This window comes from Zootoca vivipara, chromosome 4, assembly GCF_963506605.1.
Source record: "Zootoca vivipara chromosome 4, rZooViv1.1, whole genome shotgun sequence".
Taxonomy (NCBI): Eukaryota; Metazoa; Chordata; class Lepidosauria; order Squamata; family Lacertidae; genus Zootoca; species Zootoca vivipara.
Window position 1 is genome coordinate 67950467 of NC_083279.1, and position 27751 is coordinate 67978217.

The 27751-nt window shown below is 38.9% G+C and overlaps 1 protein-coding gene across 2 annotated transcripts in view; it reads left to right on the top strand.

Moving 5' to 3' along the window:
* CBLB (Cbl proto-oncogene B) overlaps positions 1-27751 on the top strand; it is a 65122-nt gene that overhangs the window by 31955 nt on the left and 5416 nt on the right. For both annotated transcript variants that reach the window (XM_035114303.2, XM_035114304.2), the window contains exons 6-18: positions 842-963; positions 1573-1710; positions 3148-3235; positions 4714-4845; positions 7700-7903; positions 11060-11245; positions 14081-14449; positions 15655-15749; positions 19756-19896; positions 21072-21148; positions 21241-21369; positions 22398-22538; positions 23591-23710. In XM_035114303.2, coding sequence (XP_034970194.1) covers positions 842-963; positions 1573-1710; positions 3148-3235; positions 4714-4845; positions 7700-7903; positions 11060-11245; positions 14081-14449; positions 15655-15749; positions 19756-19896; positions 21072-21148; positions 21241-21369; positions 22398-22538; positions 23591-23710 — 1942 coding nt within the window. The remainder of the gene's footprint in view (positions 1-841; positions 964-1572; positions 1711-3147; positions 3236-4713; positions 4846-7699; positions 7904-11059; positions 11246-14080; positions 14450-15654; positions 15750-19755; positions 19897-21071; positions 21149-21240; positions 21370-22397; positions 22539-23590; positions 23711-27751) is intronic.

The window sequence follows — 27751 nt, forward strand, 5'->3', positions numbered from 1 at the left end:
CCCTCCCCGGCTGAGGCCAGGCTCAGGGTGGCTAACATCAAATATAAGGTATCTGAATAAGTGTGCAAGCACACGAAAGCTCATACCAATGACAAACTTAGTTGGTCTCTAAGGTGCTACTGGAAGGAATTTTTTTTTATTTTTTTTTGACTATAGCAGACCAACATGGCTACTTACCTGTAATCAAATATAAACAATGATATAAAATCAGACAATAATTAAATCACCTCTTAAAAACTAGTCAGGATATGTTAATAACTCTACAGACTTCAGAAGTATATCTTGCATACATTGTGAGACACTTTGATATGGTGACTGACTGGAATGTTGAATTCGGACTGAGGATAGCTGAACAAAAATTCACATGTAGCCATGAAGTTTACTGAGTGGCCTTGGCCCAGTCACTATGTGCTGGTTCAGACATAAAGATCCTGGCTTAATAAACCATGATTTATTAAAATGGGTATAGTTCTCATGCTCCCCGTCCCCTCAGGTTTCAGTGTTTTTTTTAAATCATGCTTACTTTAAAGCACTTTCTCTTTATTTCCAAAATGATAAACTGTGATTTAAAGTAATCATGGCAGAAACCAGTAACACAGAGAGAGATGCAGGGAGCCCACAGACATGAAGCTCATTGCCTGCTTTACCAAATCATGGAACAAAAACTTGACTTACAAAACCATGTTTTAGTAAGCTTGTTCCATTCAAGCTGGCCCTGTTTCTCAGCCTAATCTACCCCACTTGGTTGCAAGTATAGTGGGGAAATAGCAGTGTATGCCACCACAATGTTTGGAGACAAAGATGGGACAAAAATACATTGTTATTTTCACTTTGTGTTTAGCCTTGGGGTTCAATATTAAGAAACTGGAACTTCTTAGCTGTAACGCATCCTGGATATATGGCATTTCTGACTTACGATGAAGTTAAAGCACGGTTACAAAAATACAGCACCAAACCAGGAAGGTAATGCATTTTTGCTCATACTTCTAAGAAGCGTGTCATTTGACCTTTGTGCCCAGTAAAACCTTTTGCTCTTTGTGCTATTTTAACCAGTCTTCACTTAGTATATTTTCTAAGATTCCTAGCCACACTGGAAAAACCTGCAAACCTGGTGTTACTCACCTGACTGAATTTGCATTTTAAAATTATAAAATGCACTTATGTGGACATAGTAAAGTCTAATAAACATAGATCCCTTGTTTTAAGTGTTGAGCCTTTTAAATGTGCTGCTTCCAGATTTTTTACCTTTCAGAACTGTGGGGATTATTACCCCTCTTTCTAATTTTAAATGAAAGTTTTCCTAACTTTTAAGAGGACCCATGTTTTTCATGTAGAGGTGGGCTTATAGGCAGCACATACTGCAGCTTTAGTGGAGAGATGGTTAACCTCTGACCCTCCAGATGTTGCTGGACCACATCTCTCATCATCTCTGACTATTAGCCATGTTTTTGAGCTAATGGAAATTAAGGGTGAAACAACATATTGAGGGCAATGGGTTAGATGGGCCTTTGGCCTGATCCAGGAGGTCTTTTCATATGTTGTTAACTGTGTTTTTGTAACATTGGCTTATAGCTACATTTTCAGATTAAGCTGCACTCGACTAGGACAGTGGGCAATTGGATATGTCACTGGCGATGGAAATATTTTACAGACAATACCTCATAATAAGCCTTTATTTCAAGCTCTGATTGATGGCAGCCGGGAGGGATTGTGAGTATAAATGTTTTATACTTTAAATACAGAACCTTGGTACTCTTGACAGATGGGATGCACCTAACAGTGGTATGTATTTCAGTTTGACCAATGTTTAGTTATCCAATATAAAATTAGATCTTTATTACAATAAGTGCTAATAATAATAATAATAATAATAATATATTATTTATACCCTGCCCATGTGGCTGGGTTTCCCCAGCCACTCTGGGCGGCTTCCAACAGAAAAATAAAATAAAATTGATTAAACATTAAAAGCCTCCCTAAACAGGGCTGCCTTCAGATGTCCTCTAAAAGTCTGGTAGTTATTTTTCTTTTTGACATCTGGTGGGAGGGCGTTCCACAGGGCGGGTGCCACTACCGAGAAGACCCTGTGCCTGGTTCCCTATAACTTGGCATAATTTTCATGCAGGGAAAGGGAAACAACCACTCTTCTTTAGTGTCCCAAATGTAGGCAAACTAGAGTCTATGTTGTTGACTTAACAGTAAAATAAGGAGACTAGAAGAGGTGAGGGTGAACTTATATGCAACAATGAAATGAAAAGTGGACTACAATTATCAGCAGATAGTGCATATACAAAAACAACATAAACATGGTGTCAGGGGACCACCAGGGGTCAGCGGAGAGTCCAGGAAGTCGGGACAAGGGCTGTCCGATGGAGACGGAGCACAGGACACTAGTGTCTCGCAGCATCTTTCGGAGGGTGGTGTTGGGGCTCAGACAGCGGTGCAGATCTTGGGGATGCAGAGAGTGCCAGGTTTCCAGGGGAAAGGCTGGAGGGGTCAGACCACAGTGCTCAAAGAGGGGGAGGCTCCAGAGGAGACAGCACCGGCCCCTCAGCTAAGCAGCTCTGGTGGAGAGGGCGCTCCACCAGCCCCATCTCCCCAACAGTGAGGGGGGGAGCAGAAGAGGAGATTCAAGGTGTCAAGGGTGTTCTGTTGGAGGAAGTCCCGACGGGGGGTGCTTCCGGATTCTGAATCGGACTAGGACAGTCATGGATTTTGATGCTCTGTCTTGTACATATGTATATAATAAAACTCTGTAAAAACCAAGCACAGAGTTTGGAGCGTCTTACTCATGAGAAAGCAACCAGCATCATTACACATGGATATTGTAATGAATGGCAAGAGGAAGTGGAAAAAGTTGTTGGAAGCAAATGCTTAGAGTGGGGTGAGAAAGTCTTCGGAACCCTCATCTAAATTTACCCTTCATGAATAGCTTGGTGGTAGAATGCTTTCAGGTGCAAGTATTGCGATTTGTGTTGTCTAGTGACTTGGTGAACTAGTCCCAGTTTTATCAAATTCATTTGGAAAGCCATATGTTTGGGTTTTCTTAACTTGTAGCTATATACATGTTAGTGCACATTGTGCAATTAAATGTTAACAAATTTATAAGCAATGTAAAATTGTAAACTTTATTTCTTTGTAATCCAGCTATCTGTACCCAGATGGAAGAAGTTACAATCCTGATCTGACAGGACTGTGTGAACCCACCCCACATGATCACATAAAAGTTACACAGGTATGTTGCATATTATCACTTCATTTATAGCAAAAGCATTAATAAAAAACAATGCAATAGATTTAAATGCCGGATTTTAGTAAGATGTTCATTTACACCCATTAATGGGCACTCACTATTGAGGTGTGGCCTGGGAATGGGGGGACTTTTGGTGGGAAATATATGAGATGGGTTTGCATAGGGGCTCTCTGAAAAAGTTTGTATTTACTTTATAATGAAGCTAAATATAATATTATCATTCAGTAGTCTCAAAATAACATCCAGATAAAATCATCCTTAACCTCAAAAATATAATTAATTGCTTTACAATCTCTATTCACAGTTACCTTCATGAAAGGCAATTAGTGTGTTTGTTGTGAACTCTAGTGGGGAGGGTGTTTAAAACTGTAATGATCTTGGTAGCCTGTGAATTTATTTTTATCAAGCGGCTTGACCCCTCTGGGTGCCTCTCTGGTGATAATTACATCTTAGGGCTTGAGTGACCTTTGGTCGTATATAGTGAAAGGATAAAAAAATGAGGAAGTGTTGGCCAGAAATCCATATCTCTTCTTCTCTGCACCATCCATTGGTAGTTTTGTCATATTGATGAGGGTGGTCTGTTCATTCTATGTAGCTGTTGTGGATTGGCTAATACTCTGGCTGCATTTTGAATGTTTCTGATGCATGTGTCATGTTGTTAGACTCGATGTTTTGATAGGCATTACAAAGTATTTTTTAATAGTAAAGATAAATCACTATCACTTAAAAAAAATAACAAACAAACCCTCAAATACCCCCCAAGTTGCCTGTACATGCTATGTGCAGTATGCTAACAATGCTGTAATTACTGCTTGCATTGTGACATTATTTTTTTCTGACATTTAAGGAAGAATTGGCACCTAGAGTACAAATGTTATGAGCACCTAGGAGATAATTATCCTTCTAGCAGTGATGACATGCTGAAGATTATATTAGAAGATTATAATTTCCTTACACATCTTTGATTGGTATTTCAACTACTATAAAAATGAAAAGACAGGAAAACTAAGGAAGAAGAGCAGAAATTTGGCAAAGACAAGATTTTGTTAGAAAAGACTAAAATATAAGCTAGAGATACTTCATGTTGTAGTGCAGTTCTAGTTCCCGACAGAGGGAAATGGATACAACTTTCTAGTTGGAACATGAACTTGCCATGGCAAATTAGGAGGAATTAACAAAAAGATAATCCGTTGCTGCTTTCAGGTATCATTTCCAGGTCTTCTGGGTGTCTCACCAACCCCATTTGTTTTCAAGTTACGCCAGTTTTGAAATAGTTTTCTATCATAATGTTAACCAGTAACTGTAGCCAGTAACTATGAGTTATTTTCTGTCACATGAATGTCTTCAAAAATAGGTGATCTCAAACACTGTTTTGCTTAAAAACCTCAAACTGTGTTAGAAGCAAGCTTGTAAACTTACCATCCCACAGAGCCACTTAACTGCAATAGTCTTGTTTTCAGGAACAATATGAATTGTACTGTGAAATGGGTTCCACATTCCAGCTTTGTAAAATCTGTGCAGAAAATGACAAAGATGTGAAGATTGAGCCTTGTGGGCATCTGATGTGCACATCTTGCCTTACAGCATGGCAGGTAGGTTGTCTTTCTTGTATTCATTCACCATATGTATATAATTAGGTAGGTTTATTTTCCAACTTGTTGTGGTCCTCTTTTCACTGATCATTTTGCTGGTTTTTCAGGAATATGCTTTTTCAGGAATATGCTTTGAAATATTGCTACCTTGCTTCCACTTTGTCAGGCCAGTCCTATAATAGACAAAGTGAAAGGGTCACCTCAAGTGACAGATGCTGAGGTACAGAGTGGCAGCCATTTCCCTTTGTTGAAGGGACAGACCTGTGTATGCTACCTCTGGCCTCCAGGCCAGTCATGGTCCACAATGGGTTCCAATTTTGGCCTGCAAGGCTATTTTTCCCAAATCATGCCCAAACTATCCCATCAGTTGACATCACTGATGGACAGGATTTAATTCTGCCGTGGCTTTTTGCTGTATACCCAGCAGAGAACATGATCATGGGTACAAGGCAACAGGATGTAACCTCTGCTCGTCAGCTGATGGACAGAGATTAAATCCTGCTCAAAATGGCTATTTGAAGCAACTCACTTCAAAATAACTTTTTCGGCTTCTCAAAATGAGAAAACTTAACTAGGAGTGAATGTTTATGTCTAGTACTGAAAACAAAATTTGCTACGCTCAGTCGTGCTCAGAGGCTACATGTTAACATATTGTGCCTGGCTCTTGTTGGTAGATCTTGGGGTTCTTGGAAAAAGCAAAATAAATCTGACAAGCCTGAACTCTGCCTACTTGTACCTAAATTGTATCTAAGCATTTAAAATAGAAACCATTCAAAGAAAGTTAAACACACTTCTGATGGAAGCTACCAGCGAGTCCAGTCCTTCTGTTATTTCTAGCTTTCAGGAAGTAAACTTTCTCAGATTGCACTTTCAGGAAGTAAACTCTCTCAGATTGCACCCAGTGTGATCTCTGTGTGTATAAATCTTAGGCTCTGTTTTTACATGCTTTTGTTTGTCTGGTGGAATCTAAAGAACTATCAAGGATGCTAAGAAGGCTGTAGAAATGGTGACAATTGAATTAAAAATATCCCTATTCCTCCTTTCACCAATGAGGATTGCACTCTCTGTTGGGTCTTTAGGTGTAGCAGCTGTAAAAACAAGTGCAGAGGCAAATTGCAGGTGTTAACTTTCCGTTGGAGTGCTGTTCCTCCTTCTATGCCTCAGTGGGGATGAAAAATCTGGCCCAAACCAAACACACAAATCGTGTATTTCCAGCTAAATTGTAACCCTTAATAAGTGAACTCTAATGAAAAAAGAGCATTGGGCTTTTCTTGCATTAGCAGCCACATTTCCTATTTAATCAAACTTCATTGCAAATTTAACTTCTGTATAATTAATGAGTTGATGAAAGGAACATACTGTAGCAATGTCAGTTGATACTTGCTGGTGGTTAGTGTTTAATTGCTGTCATAATGGCTCATTAGACATGCCTAAGGAGAAATTGCCAGTCCCCTTTTCCCATAGTGAAACATCTGTGTTATTAAATAAAATAAGCAACTCCATGTCTTCAGTTATTCTGGGTATTCTGTACTGAATGTCAGCCTTCTCAGTACTTTTTAATGGAGAGAAAACTAGGATAGATAAATGTTGAAATAAAAATTAAAATGTATAAGATAAGAAAAAGGAACTTACCCTGTTTTTTTAAGTAGTTTCTTTCTCATACTCATGCACTGCCCTAATATTCCTGTATGCTTATAACATTGAATTAAATTTATATGTGTGTGTAGCTAATCACTCATTTGTATAGAGTCATTGCTTATTTTAAAGCCCAAAGTGGGTATCTACAAATGCACTGTCAAGTTTACTAGTAACAGTCATCTCTTTTAATGTGAATACCTCCTGCTTCAGAAGCATTCCCTATGCCTCTAAAGCTCTGAGCAATGTCAGACACAAGAAAGCACTCCTATTCTGATTTTGAGGATAAGGCAGAGTCAGAATTTGGTAAGTTATCAAGGCCTGACAAAATGTGGAGACTCCTTTCCAGTAGGCAGTGTGAAAGGTCACTTGATTATTGTCTTATTTAAGCAAGTCTGACTGAATAGATATAATTTACATTCATAATGGTGTGAGGATGCATGTGATATAGAAATAAATAAACAAGAGAGAAAGAGAGAAGTTTCAAAAGCACTTGATAAAGCATAGTAGCCTGCGGTTAAAAAGCAAAAAAACTTTCTTCTTTTCCCCTCAAATACTACCTTTATACTGTAACTATACTGTACTGTATACTGTAAAGTGATATTCTCTGCCTGCCTGCTTTTCTTTTGCTCCGTTCTTTAAAACACATATTTTTTTCTCCGGTTGTTTATGTTTGTGTTACATTTACTTATAAATGTAAAAAACAACCACGCGCAATTAAAAACTTACTTCTTTAGGGAGAAAAACAGATTGGGTAATTTATGTTTATTCCTCTTAACAATTTTGGTAACATAATACCAATGATGTTCATGTGCAAGGTAAACAAATATGACCTTTTTGAAAGCTATTAGATAATATGTCCCTAATTGCTTAGAAATGTTTGTGGAAATTCATTGGTATGAAAGCTTTTGACCTAATTTTTGGAATTCTACCAAATGAGAGAGGTTCCATTAGTGTAGTTATTCACAATACTGCAACATGTTAGTGAGAACTGCAAGTCCAGATGTATATCTGAACTTTCATGAAGAGGCAAGCCTGGAAGACAAAATAAAACAGAACTATATTTGAATAACAGACATTCAGTTGGGTTTTCTTTTGCAGTAATTTTAATTAAGAATTAAAATTCTTTTCACTGTTTTCCCTTTTCTTGAGGAATGTTCTATACATACAAATAAAAATAGTGCTCAGTAATTAAGGACTTTGCTTTTCACCCATATAGGAGTCTGATGGTCAGGGGTGTCCTTTCTGCCGCTGTGAAATCAAAGGAACTGAACCTATAATTGTGGACCCCTTTGATCCCCGAGATGAGAACACAAGGTGCTGCAGCATTATGGATAGTTTTGGTATACCCATGCTCGACTTGGATGACGACGACGACAGAGAAGAATCTTTAATGATGAATCGATTAGCTTCTGTGCGGAAGGTATATATATATATGTATATATTTCCAGATAACATGTGCTTTAAAATATAGCTCTGGAGGCTGACATGGGAGTGCCAAGGTTGTTTTTAAGCCCTTTGCAAAAGTGCTGCTTAAAACAGCCAACTGTTATCCCTTAAGTGAATGGACAGGCAGCAGCCAGGTGTATGAAAAGAGGAGTCTCTGCTGCCATTACTGCTCACTGATGAGCAGGGATTAAATTCTGCTGCCTTGGCTATTTGATCCTGTTCCCTTCAGATAGAATACACAGCCAATGTAGAATTAAACCCAGTGAGGTCAGTAGATGGGCAGATGTGAACAGTTTGGGGGAAATGGCCTAGCAGGCCAAACTGGAACCCTTAACAGGCCAAGATTGGCCCATGGGATGGAGTTTCCCCACCCCTCTCCTAATTTAATAAAATGAATCCTGTTTACCTTCTAAAGCACAGTTTGCACAATTGCAGGCAGAAATACTCAATTTCATGCTCAGAACATTTAACAGAAATCATGATCTCCCTACCCACTTGCTGCAGTCTCAGAGCAATCTGGGAATTCCATGGTGCTGTGCATCATGCCGAGTCAGTATCCAGATTGCTTTGCATTGTGAAACATTTATACCATCTGGTTTGCTACTCTTTTGCCAGAACCAGAGCAATTGCCTTGAGCCTATTTAGTAGCTGCTTTGTAATGTCTGAAGAGAAAGTAATGAGGTTCAGATACGTTTTTCTGTTTCATGCAAAAAATGCAAATTTGTAATGTCTGAGGAATAAATCACAAAGCCGAAGTGACAATCTTTCTCACAGGAAAGCTCTAATGGGAATAGCTGTTACATTAAACTTGTATCAACCCAACCAAGATACCATGTGCAAATGCTCTCAATGCACGAGTTGTCATACAATATTAAAGTCTAGCTACTGTAATTGGTCTAGATTCAGAATGCTAAAGCTGATGATTATTCAGTTATGCCTTTTTCTGTGTCTCCATTCCATGTAGTCTAATTTGGGCTCAAGCCTGCAAATTCTTAAAAGTCTATTCACTCTGTACAAACACTAAAGAACAAAGTGTGGACATGTTATTTCAATGGTAAAAGCTTTCAGACTGAAACTGGAGTATTTCATGCTTCACACACTTTATTTACTTATAAGAAAATGGTAGGGATGGGCAAACACCCAGCTGCTCAGCTGAACTTGGAGTTTGACTGCTTGTTTTCAAGTTGAAATTTTGAAAAACCATGATGGGCTTTATAAGGGCTCGACATGTAAGCAACCTGATTTCCTATGCTCTGCCCCACCCTCCCAACTGTCCTATGGAAATAATGCTTAGCTTAACAGAACGGAAAGAGGCTTTTGCTCAGCAGCAAAGCTCCCCATGCCACTATATCATGAGACATTGCTCATCTCATGACAAATGATGTATAAAGCAAGCTGGCCACCAAGAGGAGGCCCTCTTGGGTTTCACCTGACCTATCATCCTTCCCTTCTCCTCCTGGCACCTCTTTCCCCAAGGTAAGATCCCCCCCCCCCCAGGACAATAGTTCAAACTCAAAGAGTAGTCAATCAGTTTCAGCAGAGGGGCTATGTGGAATACTTACCTCATCTCTAGAAGTAGGTTTTAAAGCTGATAAGCTACACCTATTGATGTGATAGTAAAGGTAAAGGACCCCTGGGTGGTTAAGTCCAATCAAAGGCGACTATGAGGTACAGCGCTCATCTCACTTTCAGGCCGAGGAAGCCGGCATTTGTCCACAGATAGCTTTCTGGGTCATGTAGCCTGCATGACTAAACCACGTTTGGTGCAATGGAACACCGTGGTGGAAGCCAAAGTGCACAGAAATGCCATTTACCTTCCCGCCGCAGTGGTACCTATTTATCTACTTGCCCTGGTATGCTTTCAATCTGCTAGGTTGGCAGAAGCTGGGACAGAACAATGGGAGCTCACCCCTTCGCGTGGATTTGGATTGCCGACCTTCTGATCAGCAAGCCCAAGAGGCTCAGTAGTTTAGACCACAGTGGCACCCGTGATAATGGAAGCAGTTTAAATGCATTAATACTAGTTAGGCAATAATGAGTCAGGAACACAATTGGAGAGCTAAAAAGCTCAGCAAAATTACAAATAATCACTTATTGTGAAGGATAGCGTGCACACTGGAATATCTCCAGCAATAAATATTTTCCAAAAACAACAACACAGGTTAAAAAGAAGTATTCAAAACTGACATCCGTGTCAGATAATGTGTGTGAATTAAATGTTTAGGCTTCCATACGAAAATGTGTATTGCAATGAATGCACATTGTTTATATGTGAAATACCAAGGATTTAATCTTCAAGCAACTTTGCAGGTGTTCCAGACATAGTAACATTTCTTGGGAATAGCCCTACTTGCAGAAACCAAGTACTGCTCTAATAAGTTTCATTTCTAATTAACTTAAAACTTCAATGAGATTATGTAGCTAAGAATTCCAAGATAGTGTATTCTGTTCCAGCTAAAGTGTCTTTCTTGTAGGCTTTATTAGTACATCAGCATTTAAAAGATGTAATATAGAAGAGCAAAGGAATTTGTGTTAAATTATTGTCGTACATTAAATTAACTATTTGCAGATTTTGAAAATATTGCTGGAGTTTGGAATAGAACTCGACTCAGCACCAGATGTTGTCACTTGAAGCAATATGCTACCCTAAAATTCCCCAACTGAGCAGTCTTAAATAATCTTAAAACTAAAATCCTCAGCACTAGAAAGTTTTGTTCCCCTGAACTCAGTGGGATGTCTAGTGTGAGAGTTGCCACCTCCAGCAAGTGTATTTGTTAAGCCCTGGTGTAGGGTATATTTATGCTCTCATATGGAATATAATTTGTAATTATATTCATTTGTCTTTATTTCTCTTTCTTTGAGCAAATATCTTTAGCTTCCTCATAATACGAATCTCTGCTCCCTTTGTCCAAATTCTAGCACTGCTGCATTTCTTTGCAATTGCCATTTAGCTGTGAAAATAGCTATTTAATACTTACTCTTCAAAATAAATTGTGAGCATCATAGCAATATAGCCAGTGTAATTGTTGATTAATGCATAAGCCATAAGAATTTGAAAGTGTATATGAAAGTATCCTAATGAACAAAAACAAAACCATGTTTTACAACCCTTATGAATACTCTGTTGCAGTGTACTGAAAGACAGAATTCCCCAGTGACATCTCCAGGATCTTCTCCACTTGCACAAAGAAGAAAGCCACTTCCTGAACCCCTCCAAGGACCTCATCTTAGCCTCCCACCAGTGCCTCCTCGACTAGATCTAATTCAAAAGGGAGTTGCTCGATCCCCTTGTGCCAGCCCTACTAGCTCACCAAAGGTAGTCTTATTTACTCATACTGTTTATGGTTTTGACACCCTCACCCAAAATATTAGATGAGATCTGTAAGTGCTTACATATGTGATGCCTGCTGGTACATGGGAAGGCTTCTCAAGTTGCCCTTGCTACTTTAACCATTCTTGCAGACTACTGCTTTAGGAGCAGACAGCCGTGCACCACAAGAGATTCAAGCCAGTGATAAAAACTTGTGTCAACACACATCCTTTCTCTGTCTTGATCACTGTCTGTCTAGCTATCTCTAGAGAGAGAACATCTATTGGCTTTTTCACAACGGACTACATCAACTAAATGATAAACATAACAATTCTGATCAAATACAAATAACTCATATACCCATAAAGAGCAATGTTACTCTTGTTAAATCAGTAATAATTGCTTCTACAGCTTCCCAGTCATTTGGTGCTGGCTGCTGCTGTTGAATGACAATGGTATCTCTGGATGAAGACTGGTCTACCTCCGCCTCTTTTTCTTTCACACTTAGATTTTCATCCCCACTGCTTTCCCTTTGCTTTCTCCACTGCTCCTCCTCTTCATCTTTGATCTTCACTGCTTTTCTTCCATCACTCAACTGACTTTTCTTCTGTCACTCCATACCTCTTCCTCCCCCATCCGATATTCATTTGCCTTTGCAGGAGCAGGCAGTACATTGTGAGTTCCTATCCTCTGTGCATGCACTTGGTAAGGATGTAAGAAAAAGGGGATTATTATTTTTTAAACCCAGTTGTAGTTTAAAACAGTTTATTCTGGACTGTTCAAACCCCCTCCCCACAAAAAAACACACCTTGTTCTCCCACTTTGTAGACCCACATAACCCTGCATCCAGAGTTGGGTTAAAAGTAATTTTTATGGTCAACCTGGGACCCATTACAGAGCTGTAGTAAAGATCCCCAGTGATTTAGAGTTAGTAAAAATACCACAAAGCATACATTATTTTAGGCATTAGAATCTAAGCTATATGTTTAACATAGGCATCCCTGTGACATTTTAAAAAACCACCATGTTTCTATTGTACTATCCCCCATCCCATGCCATACCAATTTAATGCAGTAGAAATGCTGGTGTCAAATTTTACTTGTATCTCACCTTTCTATGAATACTTAAGTATGCCAATAGAGCACACTATTTATTATTCCAGTTTGCAAAGCTAAATAGCAAGTGAAAAACAGTGGCCGTGTTCACACATAACATGAAGTCATAAAGCTTGGCTTAATCCTTTGTGTGCAAGCTACATACTGGTGCACACAGTGCAAGTGTTCTCACTTTTCACCTCTTTCCAAAGCCATGGAGAAGCCAACTTAGTGTTACATCTGAATTTGACCTCATGGTTTGCTTTGCCCTAACAAGCCACAACCTTGGATGCAACACGAAGCTAGCCTGCTTCATGATTTCCTTACCTCCGTGAATGAAGGGAGAATCGTGTACCATGCACAGTTTGGCTTAATAAAAGATGGTTATTGGCTTTGCATTACATGCAAATGCAGCCTTTGAAAAATTCATTATCTGACTTACATTTAAATTGTGCAATGTTTTCAAATTTATCTTCATTTCCATATGCATAAAGTGGTATCAAATGAAAATGTTTCATTAGCAGAAGCATTTCCATTTGTACAACAGATTTTCACCTCCCTCTCCTCTTCCTGCACATATCCTGCACCTTCTCCAAATCTGTTCCAGATAGTTGGAGGGTTCACCAGAACAGATTTAGAGGATTTGGTGGGAGCGGAGGAGAAGATGGAAGTTCCATTGTGCAGCTACAAGCTTTTGCTGTACTTGGATGAATACCACCCATAATTTGTACTTGTCATATGTTGTTGAAATTAAGGTGGGAAATTAGCGATCCATGGTTTACAATTACATAAAAGGAATAGCTGTACTCTCAGCAAATTGTAAATGCTCTTTAAGAGGGAAAGCATTCAGAAAAAAATAGGCTTTCTTTAAGGCAGAAAGAATAGTCAACAAAATAGTACAGTCTTGCACAAGCATTCTTCCTAAAGCAAGATCACTTGGGTTGTAATTGGTACACCAAATATAATTAGATTTTTAATTGAATGTTGAAGGCATGCTTTGAAAACGTATTAGTGAGTCTGTGTGCCTACCTGTATGTGTGTGGATGACCAGTGATAACTGACAATTTACTTTTTATCAGCATTTTGCCTTCAACTTGGCAGTTCTATTTGCAAATTAAATTTCATTCTAGTTGCATAATGCTTAGACAACTGAAGTACGTAAAATATTTATTCATTGCTATCATAATTTTAATTAACTGTCATTTAAACTGGCAGTGAAGGGTCAGTGCAGCTGGTCTTTAGCCTTGAGTAAGACATTAGTTTAAGATGATGAACATGATGGTGTATCCTGGGAATTGAGTATACTGCTGATTTTCTTATTTGTAATGAATACTTTATATCTCACATTACCTATTTTATAGTGTTTTTATTTTTAAAGTTTTCAGCTGGTCTCTGGTCATTATTACTTAGCAAATGTTTGGTGCTGTGTGAACATGCAAATAATATTTTATTTGCTTGCCAATAAATGCCATAGATGCAGAATATCGCTTCCCACTTATATGGGACCCATAAAGAAAATAGATCTTTTAAATTTCAACTTCCTGTCAAGAATTATTATTACAATCTCACTTGTAATAATTGGGATTGGGCTATGTGGGAAATGAATAACATTGCAGGTAGAGAATAGCTTTCCCGGTGCTTTAAATCCTTGCTTAGTTTTTTTTCTGAAGATAATTCTGTGAATAAAGCAAACCTGTTTTTAATGCATGCAGTTATAGATATATTACTTTCTGTTGTGTCTCACTAGTCTTCTCCATGCATGATGAGGAAGCAAGACAAGCCTCTTCCTGCACCACCGCCACCTGTACGAGATCCTCCCCCACCTCCACCAGAAAGACCCCCACCCATTCCACCAGATAATAGGTTAAGCAGACACTTGCATCATCCTGAAAGTGTGCCTTCCAGAGACCAGCCTATGCCACTCGAAGCCTGGTGCCCCAGAGAGGTGTGTGGAACTAATAATATTGCAGGATGTCGAATAGTAGGAGGCGATGGTTCTCCCAAACCTGGACTCACAGCAAGCTCAAATATTAATGGACGGCACTGTCGAATGGGTTCTGATCCAGTTTTTCTGCGAAAACACAGACGCCATGATTTGCCTTCAGAAAGTGCCAAGGTGAGAGATCCATGGTGCATGAAGCTTAATTTTATTTCACACCCTGGCACTGTTGCCCACAAGTTCAAGTGCCGTTTTATTGTTCTTTACTTATCATTTGATAGCTCTATAATTGAAATCCTGTAAGCAATCAAATAATAATTACATCTGCTCATTTAAAGTAATGCTACAGCTTGTATACTTTAATTTGTAGGTTACTTGGTTACAAAAAAGGCCAGAAAGAGGGAGCTATTAAAAACTTAAATCAAATTATTATGATAGTGACTTTCTATTGCTAATAGCTTCATTTTTTCCTGTTTTGTGGTTTTCTGGAGATTTCTTTGAGTTTTTATAAATACATTTATTTAAGTAAGAGAGAAGAGTAAGACAGGAAGGAAAATAGAATGAATATACAGGCCTGGATTGCACATCAGATTAAGTCAAACCATGGGTTGGTGCAACCTCCTGGGGATGAGATTCTGTCTACTTTGCTTCTTCCCAGTTGTTTTGCTGCTGTGCCATAGTGAGCTCATCAATAGATTAGTGTGTCTTTCAAACTCTGGCTCATAGTTTAGCTCTCTCCAGACTAACCCTATGCTGTAAACAAAGAACAAACCTTGGTTATGATTCATGGTTACTTTGGAGAGAGCTAAACCATGAGCCCTGGTTCAGATTACATATGAAGCCTTATGGCTTAGCTCAGTGTGACACACAGCAGCAGAACAACCAGAGCGGAACAAAGCAGCCACAATATTCTCCTCAGAAGCTTGTTTGTACACAGTAAGCCGTGGTTTGTCTTCACACAGACTAGGCCAGTCTGTGTTAAATGCCTGGAGTTCCGAAGAAGACCACTATTTGTATAGAAAGCACATCAAAGTGCTAGTAGGTAAATAGGTACCGCTCCGGCGGGAAGGTAAACTGTGTTTCTGTGTGCTGCTCTGGTTCGCCAGAAGCAGCTTAGTCATGCTGGCCACATAACCTGGAAGCTGTACGCCGGCTCCCTCAGCCAATAGAGCGAGATGAGCAGCGCAACCCCAGAGTCGGTCACGACTGGACCTAATGGTCAGGGGTCCCTTTACCTTTACCTTTTATATTGGTATTGGACTACAAAGAGCAGATTGAGATACATTAAATTTGAGGGGAAGGACTTAAATAATGCATCCAGTTATTGATTTTACCTACACATTGTGGAAGAGTTATAATACTGAGAAATCCATCTTGTGCAGATATTTTCAAACGGCCATCTAGGAAATGAAGAGTATGATGTTCCACCTCGGCTCTCACCACCTCCTCCAGTTGCCTCAGTTTTGCCGAATATGAAGTAAGTTTTATTTTAAAGTTAAAAATACTGCTTGCAACAGGCATCCCCAAACTGCGGCCCTCCAGATGTTTTGGCCTACAACTCCCATGATCCCTAGCTAACAGAACCAGTGGTCGGGGAAGATGGGAATTGTAGTCCAAAACATCTGGAGGGCCGAAGTTTGGGGATGCCTGGCTTACAAAGTATGAGGGAAAGGAAAGTTGGCTTGATTAAGTCAACAAATTAAATTTCTTTTAATACTAAAATATACCTTGTCTGTGAGTGATTTTAAAACACCCGAAAAAGATGCATATCTACAAGAAACAGGTGAATTTCCTGCTGGAAGAATATGAAATGAAAAACCAGCATGCTCTAGTTCAGGCATCCCCAAACTGCGGCCCTCCAGATGTTTTGGACTACAACTCCCATGATCCCTAGCTAACAGGACCAGTGGTCGGGGGAGATGGGAATTGTAGTCCAAAACATCTGGAGGGCTGAAGTTTGGGGATGCCTGCTCTAGTTCCTCCAGATCCGATTGTGGGACAATGCGTCAATTATACAGCAGATGAACGTCATTCTTTGGTCAAGTTCTGGCACATCAAAGTGCAAGTACATAAATACCTCCAGCGGGAAGGTAAACAGTGTTTCCGTGCACTGCTCTGGTTTGCCAGAAGTGGCTTAGTCATGCTTGCCACATGACCCGGAAGCTGTACGCCGGCACCCTTGGCCAGTAAAGTGAGATGAGCACCACAACCCCAGAGTCGTCCGCGACTGGACCTAATGGTCAGGGGTCCCTTTACCTTTTTTTTTTACTAAAGGGTTGTTGTAAAAACCAGAATTAGCATGTGGTGGAAATGGGAATTTTGCCTCTCAAGGAGACACTCTAAAATATGAAGAGCTACTCTGCTTCTTCCCCTACTCCCAGTTCATCATGACAGAGGGAATAAGCATGTTAGCAGTTCATTTTGTATATCTTGTTGAAACAGCTCCCCAGGAGGGAAAAAACCATCAAATGTATTCTAGGCCCCATTTGATTAGATCCTATGGTTTGCTTCTCAGAACTGAACAAGAAATATACTCTTCCCCACCCCCATCCTTTATTTCATAGAAAAGATGCAGCCCAGCCTCAGATACTAGCCAAAGGCAAATAGGAACTTAGGGTAAATGCATACTAATGAGCCCAAGAAACCACTTCTTTCAATTGACTAATAATGAAGTGTTTTCTTGGGTTCATTAGTATGCTTTCCCTGCCTTCTAATGGTCACAGTTTTTATCTTGGTTTCCTACTGGTCATAATGTGGCGTGTACATTCTTTTATTGTGCACATTTGTATTGAATTAATACAAAGTAAATGCATCATATGTGGAATGTGTTCTGTGTTTAGGTTATTGTTCTTGGTAACCTCTAACCATCCTAATATTATGCTGTGTTTCCAGATGTTCTTTGTTTTAACTTCTTGCTTTACTGACCCAGTAGCAGGCTCTCAGAACATGATACTTCCTCATAAATAGCCAAAGTGTATTGTAGTGGTAGCATACATAGGTTAATAGTTGCAAGAAACGGCTTTTTGCTATATGTCTGTTGCTTTGTAAGCTGGATGTGCCATGCTGTTTAAGCACAGCAGATCTTGTTAATGGCAAACAAACACTTTCCATGAGCTTTTTTTACTCATTGTAAAGCTTCGGAAGATGGAATGTTCCTTTTCTGCTGATTGGAAAACAATTAACATTTTCAGGGCAAACTATATGATGTGACTCTCTTGTGGAACTGTGGAACTTTAATATGCTTAGAAGTCATTGTATTGTTGAGTGCAATCAATCAATCAATCAATGCTGATTTGTTTATTGATAAAACAAAAATAAAAAAATCCTTCCAGTAGCACCTTAGAGACCAACTAAGTTTGTCATTGGTATGAGCTTATTGATGAGTATGAGTTTATTGATAAGTTGCCCTTAATAGGTTTTTGAAGAGTAGGATATAAATGCTTAAAATAAATAGGAGAACATTTTAAAGCATACAGCATTTTTGACATGTTTATTAATAGCATTGTAAAATTAGCCAGATCCACCAATAATATTTTATGCCTATTGTAACTTAAATGGGAATCCAAAAGACTGTCGCAAATATATTACAGTAGTAGGGAGATTTTAAAGCAGAATGAGGTTTCCAAAGCTATTTGCAGAACATAGGAGTTACCTTTAAATAAACCATTCTTACATGGTTAAGGTCACAATCCTAGACCTACTTACCTAGGAGTAAGTCTCACTGAATTCCATAAAGCTTCCTTCAGGGTAGTTGTGGGTAGGATTTCAGCCTAACATATCAATATATGCCAGGAAACTCAATGAGATCCCATCAGATAAATAAGAGACTTTAGTAAGCCTCTTTGAGTTCATTAACAATAAGATCATTTGATGGGTTCAAAGTTAAGTTAATTTGGATGTACCAAATTGGATTGAGTGAACTAAGGTGGGTAATTCCCCTGAAGTAAAAACAAACTAGATTTTAAGACAAAAATTAATCTATTCAGATGCAATAGTCAACCACATTTAAGTAAGGCAAATGAGGATTCAACATGGTTTAAACTAAGTCTAGAGAAAATGGAAGGGCTTTAGGAACACATGAAGCTTTATCCTATGCTCCTGGTTTTGTGGGTTAGCAACATTAAATTTAAAATTGTGCTAACACTTTTAGCTTCAAATATTTAGTTGGGGTATAGACAAGAGGCAGAAACCTCTTTGTTTGAATATATGATGTGCTTTGGCTCCCTCTACAGAAGGTGGTTAAATATTGCACTGCAGGAATATTTAAATTTCAGTTTCTCATCTTCTACTGAAAATCCATTTTCTGTTACTGTCAGTTAAATTTCTGCTTCACATTTTTAAAAATGTCTTGAGTTCTTTTAACTGACTTTCTTCTTTTCTTCTTCAAACTTTGGAGTATGTTTAAGAAAGCGGACGCTCGGGTTGCGAATGTGATCCATGCACGAGGCACATTCACAACCCACAGCGCCGCATCTGCGCATGCGCGGGTCATGATTCGGCACTTCTGCGCATGTGCAAAGCGCCAAAACCCGGAAGTAACCCATTCCGGGACTTCCGGGTTCGGCGCGGTGTGCAACCCGAAAGCACGCAACCTGAAGCAGCCATAACCCGAGTATGACTGTATATGTAGAACTCTCACTCTATCACTTGGCTTTCACACTCTTAACTTGCCCATAATGGCCAGGTTGAACATGTGGAATCACCTTACTCAATTTATGTAGTACATTGAATGAAGTGTAATAGTTAAAACAGATATCTGGAACCCACCCTGCACAGTGGATGGGAAGAAATTTGAGTGGAAAAGCCATTGATAGGAAACAACTAAGTATTTTCTATTTTACCCGTCCCTAGTTCTTCTCCACCCACAATGGTTGTTGCTTGTCTTTTTCTTCAATCAGGCTTTCTTAAACTTGCATTTAGTTTGTTCCTAAACTAATGAAAATGGAAGTGTGCAGATCTTGCTAAACATGGCATCTCTCTGTCATTTAATATTGGGCATCTGCATTATATAGTATTTCAGGATCATTTGATGAATGATTAGAAAAAAATTAAGTTCCCGTTATCTCTCTCTCTCCTTTGGGACATCAGCTGAAGATAACATTACTATGTTAAGGGTCAAGTGTCCACTGCTTCTAATATCTAACTGAGGGGGCACCAGAAATCTCATAATTTCCCTTAGCTCTAACAGAAAACTTAGCTACCTTATCAATAAGCATCATATTCCGTTCATATTTATGCTGAATTTATTGCATATTTTTGTTACATACAGTGTGAAAAATCACCAAATGAGTGACACAATGAATTTTGCATTTGGATCCAGGAAAGTTGTTGGTTCAAATCCCTCCTCAGTTGGGAAGCCTATTAGGTGACCTTCTGCTAATCAAGACCTGGAAAAACCTCAATTTAAGTCACCAATAAATGCCATCAATATATGCTACTATAACAACGAAACTTATATGGGTTTGATATACTTTTCTCTTGAGGTCTCCTGTTCCTGTTAAAAATTCCCTTCCTGAGAAACCAAGAGAATGTTTAGAAGAAGATGAATACAAGATTCCTTCATCCCATCCTGTTTCTTTGACTTCACAGTCACCTCATTGTCATAATATAAAGTCTCACATTCGGTAAGGCATGGTTTGAAGGCAATGGTGGAATCATTCTTTGGCATGATAGTGTATCTTGTTTAAGTTTAATTTCATGTTTTAATTTATTGATGCAAATGTTCAAATTAGGGTGATACCAACTACTATCATTTTCATACAAAATATGATGTGGTCGATATAACTTTTTTAAAGGTGATGCTCCAGATGCTTGTTTGTTTGCTTAAATAATGTCTACATTGCTTTATATTTAAAACATCATAATAATCTCAAAACTGCTTACAGACTGAATCAAGGCATCAAACAAAACATTACAAAATAAAACAAAACATTACAAAGTTAAATTATTTAAAAATTCACATTTAAAATAACCTAATTAACAGGAAAACAAAACGTAAACATAAAATATTAGATAAAAATCAACTGACTGCAAAAAACTGCATAAAACAGTATAATTAGTAACTAAGCAAAATAACTGAAGTAGAAGCTGCAGTTTCATTATACCCACACATCCCTACACCTGTAACCACTCCCAAATACATCCTTAACCATCTTCCACAGCCAAACCTCACTCACATTCATTTATTCCAGCCATATAGATAACTCAACTAATCCCCAGTCAACCAGTTGTTACAGAGCATTAAAACTATATAGCAGCATTAAGCATAATTTAAAACCAGCTCATTCACCCAGCTCCATCTGGGGCAATGTAATGCTATGCAAACAGCCACATGGCATCTGTAGGGTCACCCCTATATTGGTTAGGTCTCTCACACTGAGTGGTATAGCAACTCTGAAAAGCACAAAAAAGGGTAATCCATTAACTCTGGGCATCAAAAATTCCATTTTCCAACCAAGTACAAAAGAAAAGGGTGTGGCACCCTCGCATTGCTCTTGAATTCTTTCCCAGAGATAATATTTATTTTTAACTAATTTTTTGTACCACTTACCATTATAAATGCACCTTGAAGTGGTTTACAAAGATAGGAATAAAAGTTACATTAAGACTATTTCAATTTTAAAAAATTGTTATTCATTAGTAATGTTTTTAGTTTTCTGACCCCTGTCCCCATTTTAGAAAGCTAAACCAGTAGGCTTTTTTTTTTTAGAAACACAATGGCTTAATGAATTAATGATTATCTATGGTGAATTGCCTTTTTCATATAACTAACATGCCAGTGTTTGATCTCTGCTTTCAGTGTATGTGAGAATGGAATAATTAGCGAAACACACAATTCCGCCTCTGAAATGAAAAGATTGAAACATCCAGAGATGGGTATGACGTCTAAACTTTGTTTTTCCATCCTTAGAAGAAAACCAGATTATTTTTTAAGGTGCAGTTTTAAGAAATCTACTTTTGCTATTTAGGTGATACCTTTGAGCCTACTGTTCCAGTACCTTTACCACCTGCACGACCTCCTTTGAGGGAAAACTTGAAACATGGCTCAGTAGTCAACAGGACTCCCTCCGATTATGATCTGCTTGTGCACCCTCCAGGTAATACATTATTTTACATCCATTTTTGTAGCATAAATTATGCAGAGGAGAGCTGGTGGAATAATGAATTTGTCGTCTTTTTTGAATTCATAGTTGGGCTACTTTAACATATTAGACCAAACAATGCCACAAATTGTAGGTATATTGTATATGTTTAAACTTGACATAAATGAACACACATGCATATATAACTAGATATATTTTAAATGATAAAATGTAGCACAGCAAAAATATCTTGTAGTCAATCAGTTGAATACAAATGACTCTAACGTGATACTAGGTGCTGCTTTTTAGAAGGGAAGAACAACTCTCCTGCACATGGACTTCTTTGTATCCCAGGCTATAACTTAAGTAATACATTTATAGGTGAGACGATTATTGCATAAAGCAAAGTTTTAAAAGCACAATGGAATTCAAAAGCTCTAAGAAATGACATCACAAGCCTTATTCTACTTTGTTATACTATGGTGGTCGTTTTAAAGTCATTAAGATTTCTAGTTCTATCCTCATCTTTGCTGCCATTGTATTTTCCCACTCAGTGAATTGAGCTGATAGGTCCATGGATCCTGCCATGGATTCTTGCTATTTAGACCCTTGCCTTGTCAATAAGCATTTCCTGGTAGTGATGCTATGTGCCAAAATTACAGCTCATGTGAGCATACAATATATGTACTTGTTTGTGGGTTCAATTATGATCTGTCATAATCACCTAAAAGAAAGTTCATCCTGCATTCATCATTGAATCCACAATGCACGAAAGCTCAAATGCAGTTGTACAGATAATTTTACAACCCAGAGAAAACTTCTAAAAACGATACAGCGAAAGGTCATTCACAGCATGCATTAAGTATTGTTTGGAAGCCTCACTTTTATGATGCACAATTTCATTACTGGAGTCACTGAACTCCTTGATAAACCTCTGGAGGAAGCACCTCTCTTCCTGGCCGGAGAAAATCAATTTTAGGTTTCACTTTTGATCATCGCATTAATGAAGATTCGCTTATTTAATGAGTTTTCTCTCAATGCAGGCGAAGATGCATCTGACAACCCGCCACCCTCACTTCCCCCTCCACCACCCCCTGCACGCCACAGCCTCATTGAGCAATCAAAGCCACTCATTGCAGGAAGCAGACCTTTGTCGGGACACGAACTCTACCTTCCTCCTGCAGGTAAGAGTTTAAAAGGGAATACATTTTTCATCTTCTAGTAGAGACATAGACAGGGCGGGAACTGTCATCAAGTGCTAGCTAGCTTTGGTCATATTTCTAACTATAAACTTACTATTTGGACATCGTAAGAAAGTTAGGTGATTTATGTGCAGTATAGTGAATGATAAATTGCAAGGAACTTTGACAAATAACAAATGTATGCACCACTTCTGGATAGGGCACTTGAAGTTCAAAGAGGCATATTGGAGAAATCATGCAGCAGGTGTCTGTGTGCACGCAACTCAGTCTCAAACTGAAACTCTTTTTCTAATGATGAAGACGAAGAAGCATATGTTACAGGACTATTGCAAAATTAATAGTTTTTTCTGAAATAGTGAAGTAACAGTGTACAGCGCCTACCGCACAACATTGTCCAAATCTCTTGAAGTAGCCTTATATTGCCCTAATCCTTAAAAAATACCACCATTTGGATCTACTTCTGTTCTCACTGTTTACTATTGATACAGACCACTCTGTTGCTATACTACAGCAAAGAGCATTCCATCTTGTTTTGGAGAGTCTTGTATCCTCAAGAATGATTTTTCAGGGGAACTTGGGAGCTGTAGTGGGGAGGAGGAGGTAGTACAGAAGCCCTGTTGTCTGAATGTAATTCCACTCTTGCTGCTCAGAGTTGTTTTTGTTTTTTAAAAAAATGTGCTGTTGCTTAGCGGGTGGAGTGGGGAGCAATGGCTGCAGTATTGAAAAACAGCATGACAAGGTTTGATGTAGGGTAGGCACCAGAGGCTTATTTGTATTTTTCACCTTGAGATTGGAGGCAAATTTCGCCTGATTGTGATTTTCCTGGTTGACATAGCATGGGAGGAAAGGGGAAATCTGCATGTTGGTATGGAGGAGTGCACAATTCCATAGCACATTTTGTGACATTTGAATTAAGCCTATATTTATTAGTCCATCAGTGATCTCATTTGTATTCATTTCTGATCTTCATATTCTTTGATTACTATAATTGTCCTATGAATATAAAAATTCCTTTTGTTTTTAAAATTGTATAGATCTTTTCTTTGATCCTGTAAATGGCTTAGTTCCTTTACCTCCAGTTCGAAGATTAACTGGTGAAAATATGAAAACACATAGAACATCCCAGGATTATGACCAGCTTCCATCATGTTCAGGTAAGCAAAGAACAGTATACAGATCAATTTCTTTGTCGCCTTCTCCCCCAAAGAACAAATTGATAACTTTGTCCTTTTTGTGATTGTTGTTTAGTCGTTTAGTCGTGTCCGACTCTTCGTGACCCCATGGACCACAATGAATTACTATAAGGAAAGAAAACTTCTATTGTAATTACTTTATTAGAGAGATAGCTATGTTTCTCAGGCCCACACTACATACTAGTTTCCCTCCCTACCTACACAAAGGTAATATTACATATAGACAAACAGAAACCATACTATATGAAATAAGGTCTAGGAAAACATTGCAGGAACAGCACAAGGTGTGTGCCACAACTACGAATAGCCCCTTCTAGTCCCTACCTGTCACATCTAGATGGCAGGGCAACCACAAGAATGCCGCAGGAGAAGATGGTCCAGCTGATGTATTATTACTAACATTTATATATCTTTCAGCACCCATGAAGGGTTTCAACAATTTAAGCTACAATGTTAAAAGCAGTTTTAAACAAGTTACAATCGCAATATAGGGTGAGTCATGCAAATATACATCTCAGGTGTCAAAAGGCCAGGATAAAGAATTGTATCTTCAGTGTGTAACAGAAACTGCATGATGAAGATGCAAGACGCATTTAACATTTCCACTACCTCACCTGAATTGGGTGTGTTTGTTCAAGAGCCTTGCTCGTATCCTGATGCCACTGTAAGTGAAATTCATCCAGTAACACAGGATCAAATGGGGCACTTTATCACTAGCTATAACTTTCACAACCTTGGCATCAAATTACAGCATGCATGCGTGAGCTTGTCCTCAAAGTGGTATACACGTCATCATCAAACGTGACATCAGCAGCTGGGCCAAGTCAAAGTAGGCCATGAATCACTCAGAAAAGCTCTTATAAGAAGCACTGCAAGGACACAGTAGCCGTGGAGAAGTATTCCCTCTTCACTGTCATCACCACCATAGAATAGGCTTGATAATGAGCTCTGAATTTTGTTAGGTCAGAGCCAGTGAGTTTTGCTGCTTATATTCTGGCACTCTCCCTGCCTGCTTTTAGCTCTCAGTTACATGAGGTAGCTGAACAGGCTCTACCTAGCAAGAGAAGGCACTTGGGAGCCATCCTGTCAACCACTTAAGTGATATCTGCATTCCACAGAGTAACCTAGGATATTAAGAAGAGTGCCCGTTATGCCAACCAGAATTCTCCCAAGATCCCTTAGGAATGTGCTAAGTATGTGATTTGTACTCCATGAGTTCATTTGGACAGTTATTGAATGCAACAGCAGCTGCCCAAGCAGCATATGCACATTGTGAAAACTTGACCCTACATTCCCATAATGTTAGATGGAAATGTAGCTCTGCAAGCCGAAGCCTAGTGTTAATATGTATATTTTTAAAAATTGGACCTGGTTGTATGAGGCATTTAAATACACTTGCCCATTTATCCTTTACACACCTTAGAATACAACACTTGAAAATAGAAAAGCCACCAACATAGATATATATTGCATTCCACCAAATAAGATTACACAACACAGTGTATAGAATGTACATTTGTATACCTAGACTAATGAAGTATAGTTTCAGGTAGTTGGAAACAGACATTACAGACCAAACATACCTAACTGAATATTGTTCCTCTTTAGAGAAACATAGCTGGTGTTGGGACATGAACTCCTTATTCCTAAACATTTCAATGATAAATTTTAACTGATTTTAGAAGTTTTCCCATCAGAAGTCTATGGCTGCAGCTGGGATTCTTTGGTTCTATTCCAAGGGTGGATACAATTATTATTTTTACTCCAAGAGGCCAAATTTGAGAGGTGGGTGGGCTTGCCTAACTGTCAGTCACGTAGTGTCATTTTTGCATGACAAGATGAACAGGTTGGTTGTCCCACCGACCTGCCAAAGGTCCTTGCACTGTATTCCCAGGTGCCTCACAGCCAGCTTGCTGTCAGGCTTTTAGAAACAGCAGCACAAATGGTGTTGTGAGCCCTATGCTCAGCACTTCACAAAACATAGGGGTAGCAAAGCCATTCTTTCTGCTCTCCCCATTGGGGGATGGGGAGAAAGAAGCCAGCATTTAACAGGCATCTCATAGCCAATCTGTCACTCACCTGCATCCAGCGTGGCACGATTTAACCCATGAATTGGTGCCTGTTCCCTGCTGGAATTCAGCATTACTACCTGCAGGAAATGCTGAATTCCCTGCCTTCCCACCATCCACTGATGTCACAAGTGATGCCAACTGATGCAGTGCCAAATTGGACTCCCTGGTGGGCCAAGATTGGCCCATGGGCCAGAGGCTCCCCACCCCCTGCTCCAGTCCACAATGAACACAAAACAGTTCTCTTTATAAAATGCCACCATTAAAGCTTGCATAGTTAACTTTATCCATGCTTTAACTTACTTGGGGTATGATTCTTTAACTAATTGTTTTCCATTAGTGGTGGTCCTCCTGATCTCAGCCAAATTTCTTTTTTAAATGTCAACCAAATTGCTGCATGACATACTTAAAGTCGTCTTGATATTTGTGTGGGCTACATTATTTGGAAGATTTCTACCACAATCTTCTAAAATATCCATGAGTTTCAACCAGCACTACAAATAATGATGCAGTGTGAATTGTATCAATACTTTCAATTATAGCTGAATTAAAGGAAAATCTGTGTACTAAATCATGTCATAGTATAAACTAGAAAGTTTTTTATTGGATTTATAGTCTGTGTAATTAATAATATTCATGAGGAGCTGTTCCACCTTTAACCTGAATTGAATAAAACACTTGTAGATAGCATTTGTATTCTGCAACAATTCAGCACATAATGCATATTTTATATTCATTCCAGCTCATTTTATGGGCGATCAGAATCTGTTTAATTATTTGGCAGAATAAGAACCTTAAAATATGACAAATGAATCACTAATTTATCATGTGTAAAAATGATGGGAGTGGTTACACTCCAGATGTTCTGAGACTCTATGTTCCCCATCCATGATATATAATAAGACAGCCCTTGCCCTTGGGTTTATAATCTGAAGGACACAACCCAATAGGAAAAAGGATTTTTTTGGGGGGGGAAGGGGGGGACAAACTCAAACACTAGTTAATAGCTATAGAGCCCTTGTAGTGACCAGCTGAAAGGCAGCAGTTCAAAGAGACACCAACCATTGCTGTTTTCTCAGCTATGTCAATGGAGCTGTCCCCCAGCCTTCTCTCTCTTTCTTTCTCTCTATAAATTTATTTTTTACAATTTCCACAAATTATTACAAATTAAAGCAAATTACTTTAATTTAATACAATTTCTTAAAATCAGGTTTTCTGCTCTTGTTGCAAACACGTCAATCATTTCCTCCCATAGCAGCATCATTTCTTATTTAGTGTCCAGTTGTCATCCTTCACTTGGTCCAGGAGCACCTCTTGATTAAAGCCAGTTGTTCAGATTAAGGAGGAACCATCCACAAATCATGCCAGTAGCAGAGGATCATCCATGGCAGGGACACACTCCAGGTCGCTCCCACTCTGCCTTTCAAGTTGGCAGACACGGGATTGCACAGCACTGTGAAATACTGTAAACTCCCCAGACTCCACTGGGGAGCATTGCAAGGATTTATGCCTCATAAATACTCTCTTTCCCCTACCTGAACTTCCTCACAGCCCCCAGAGGGCTACAAAGAACATCTGCCATTGATCATGGGTGTGGTCAGAAACCCCAGTCTTCTCTCTCTAGTCTAATGGAATGGCTGGTGCGATGTGAGAGTTGAGGAAGGACCCTGATAGGGCTGGTTTTTCAGGAGAGCTGATAGATAAGGTCCTGCAGTGCCATCTCTTCCTCTTCATTTACTAGAGAATATGTTGACCATGCTAGTTCCTGCTTCTTTCTTAAATATCAGCCATCTATCACCATAGAAATTGCTTTAATGGTTTTTTATGTTCTTTGTAAAATTGCAAATTGTGTGGTGAAGACATAAAGCTGAACACTCCATAGTTGATATCCATGGAAGATATTTAAACCCTAGCTTAGTTCTTGCACTGAAAC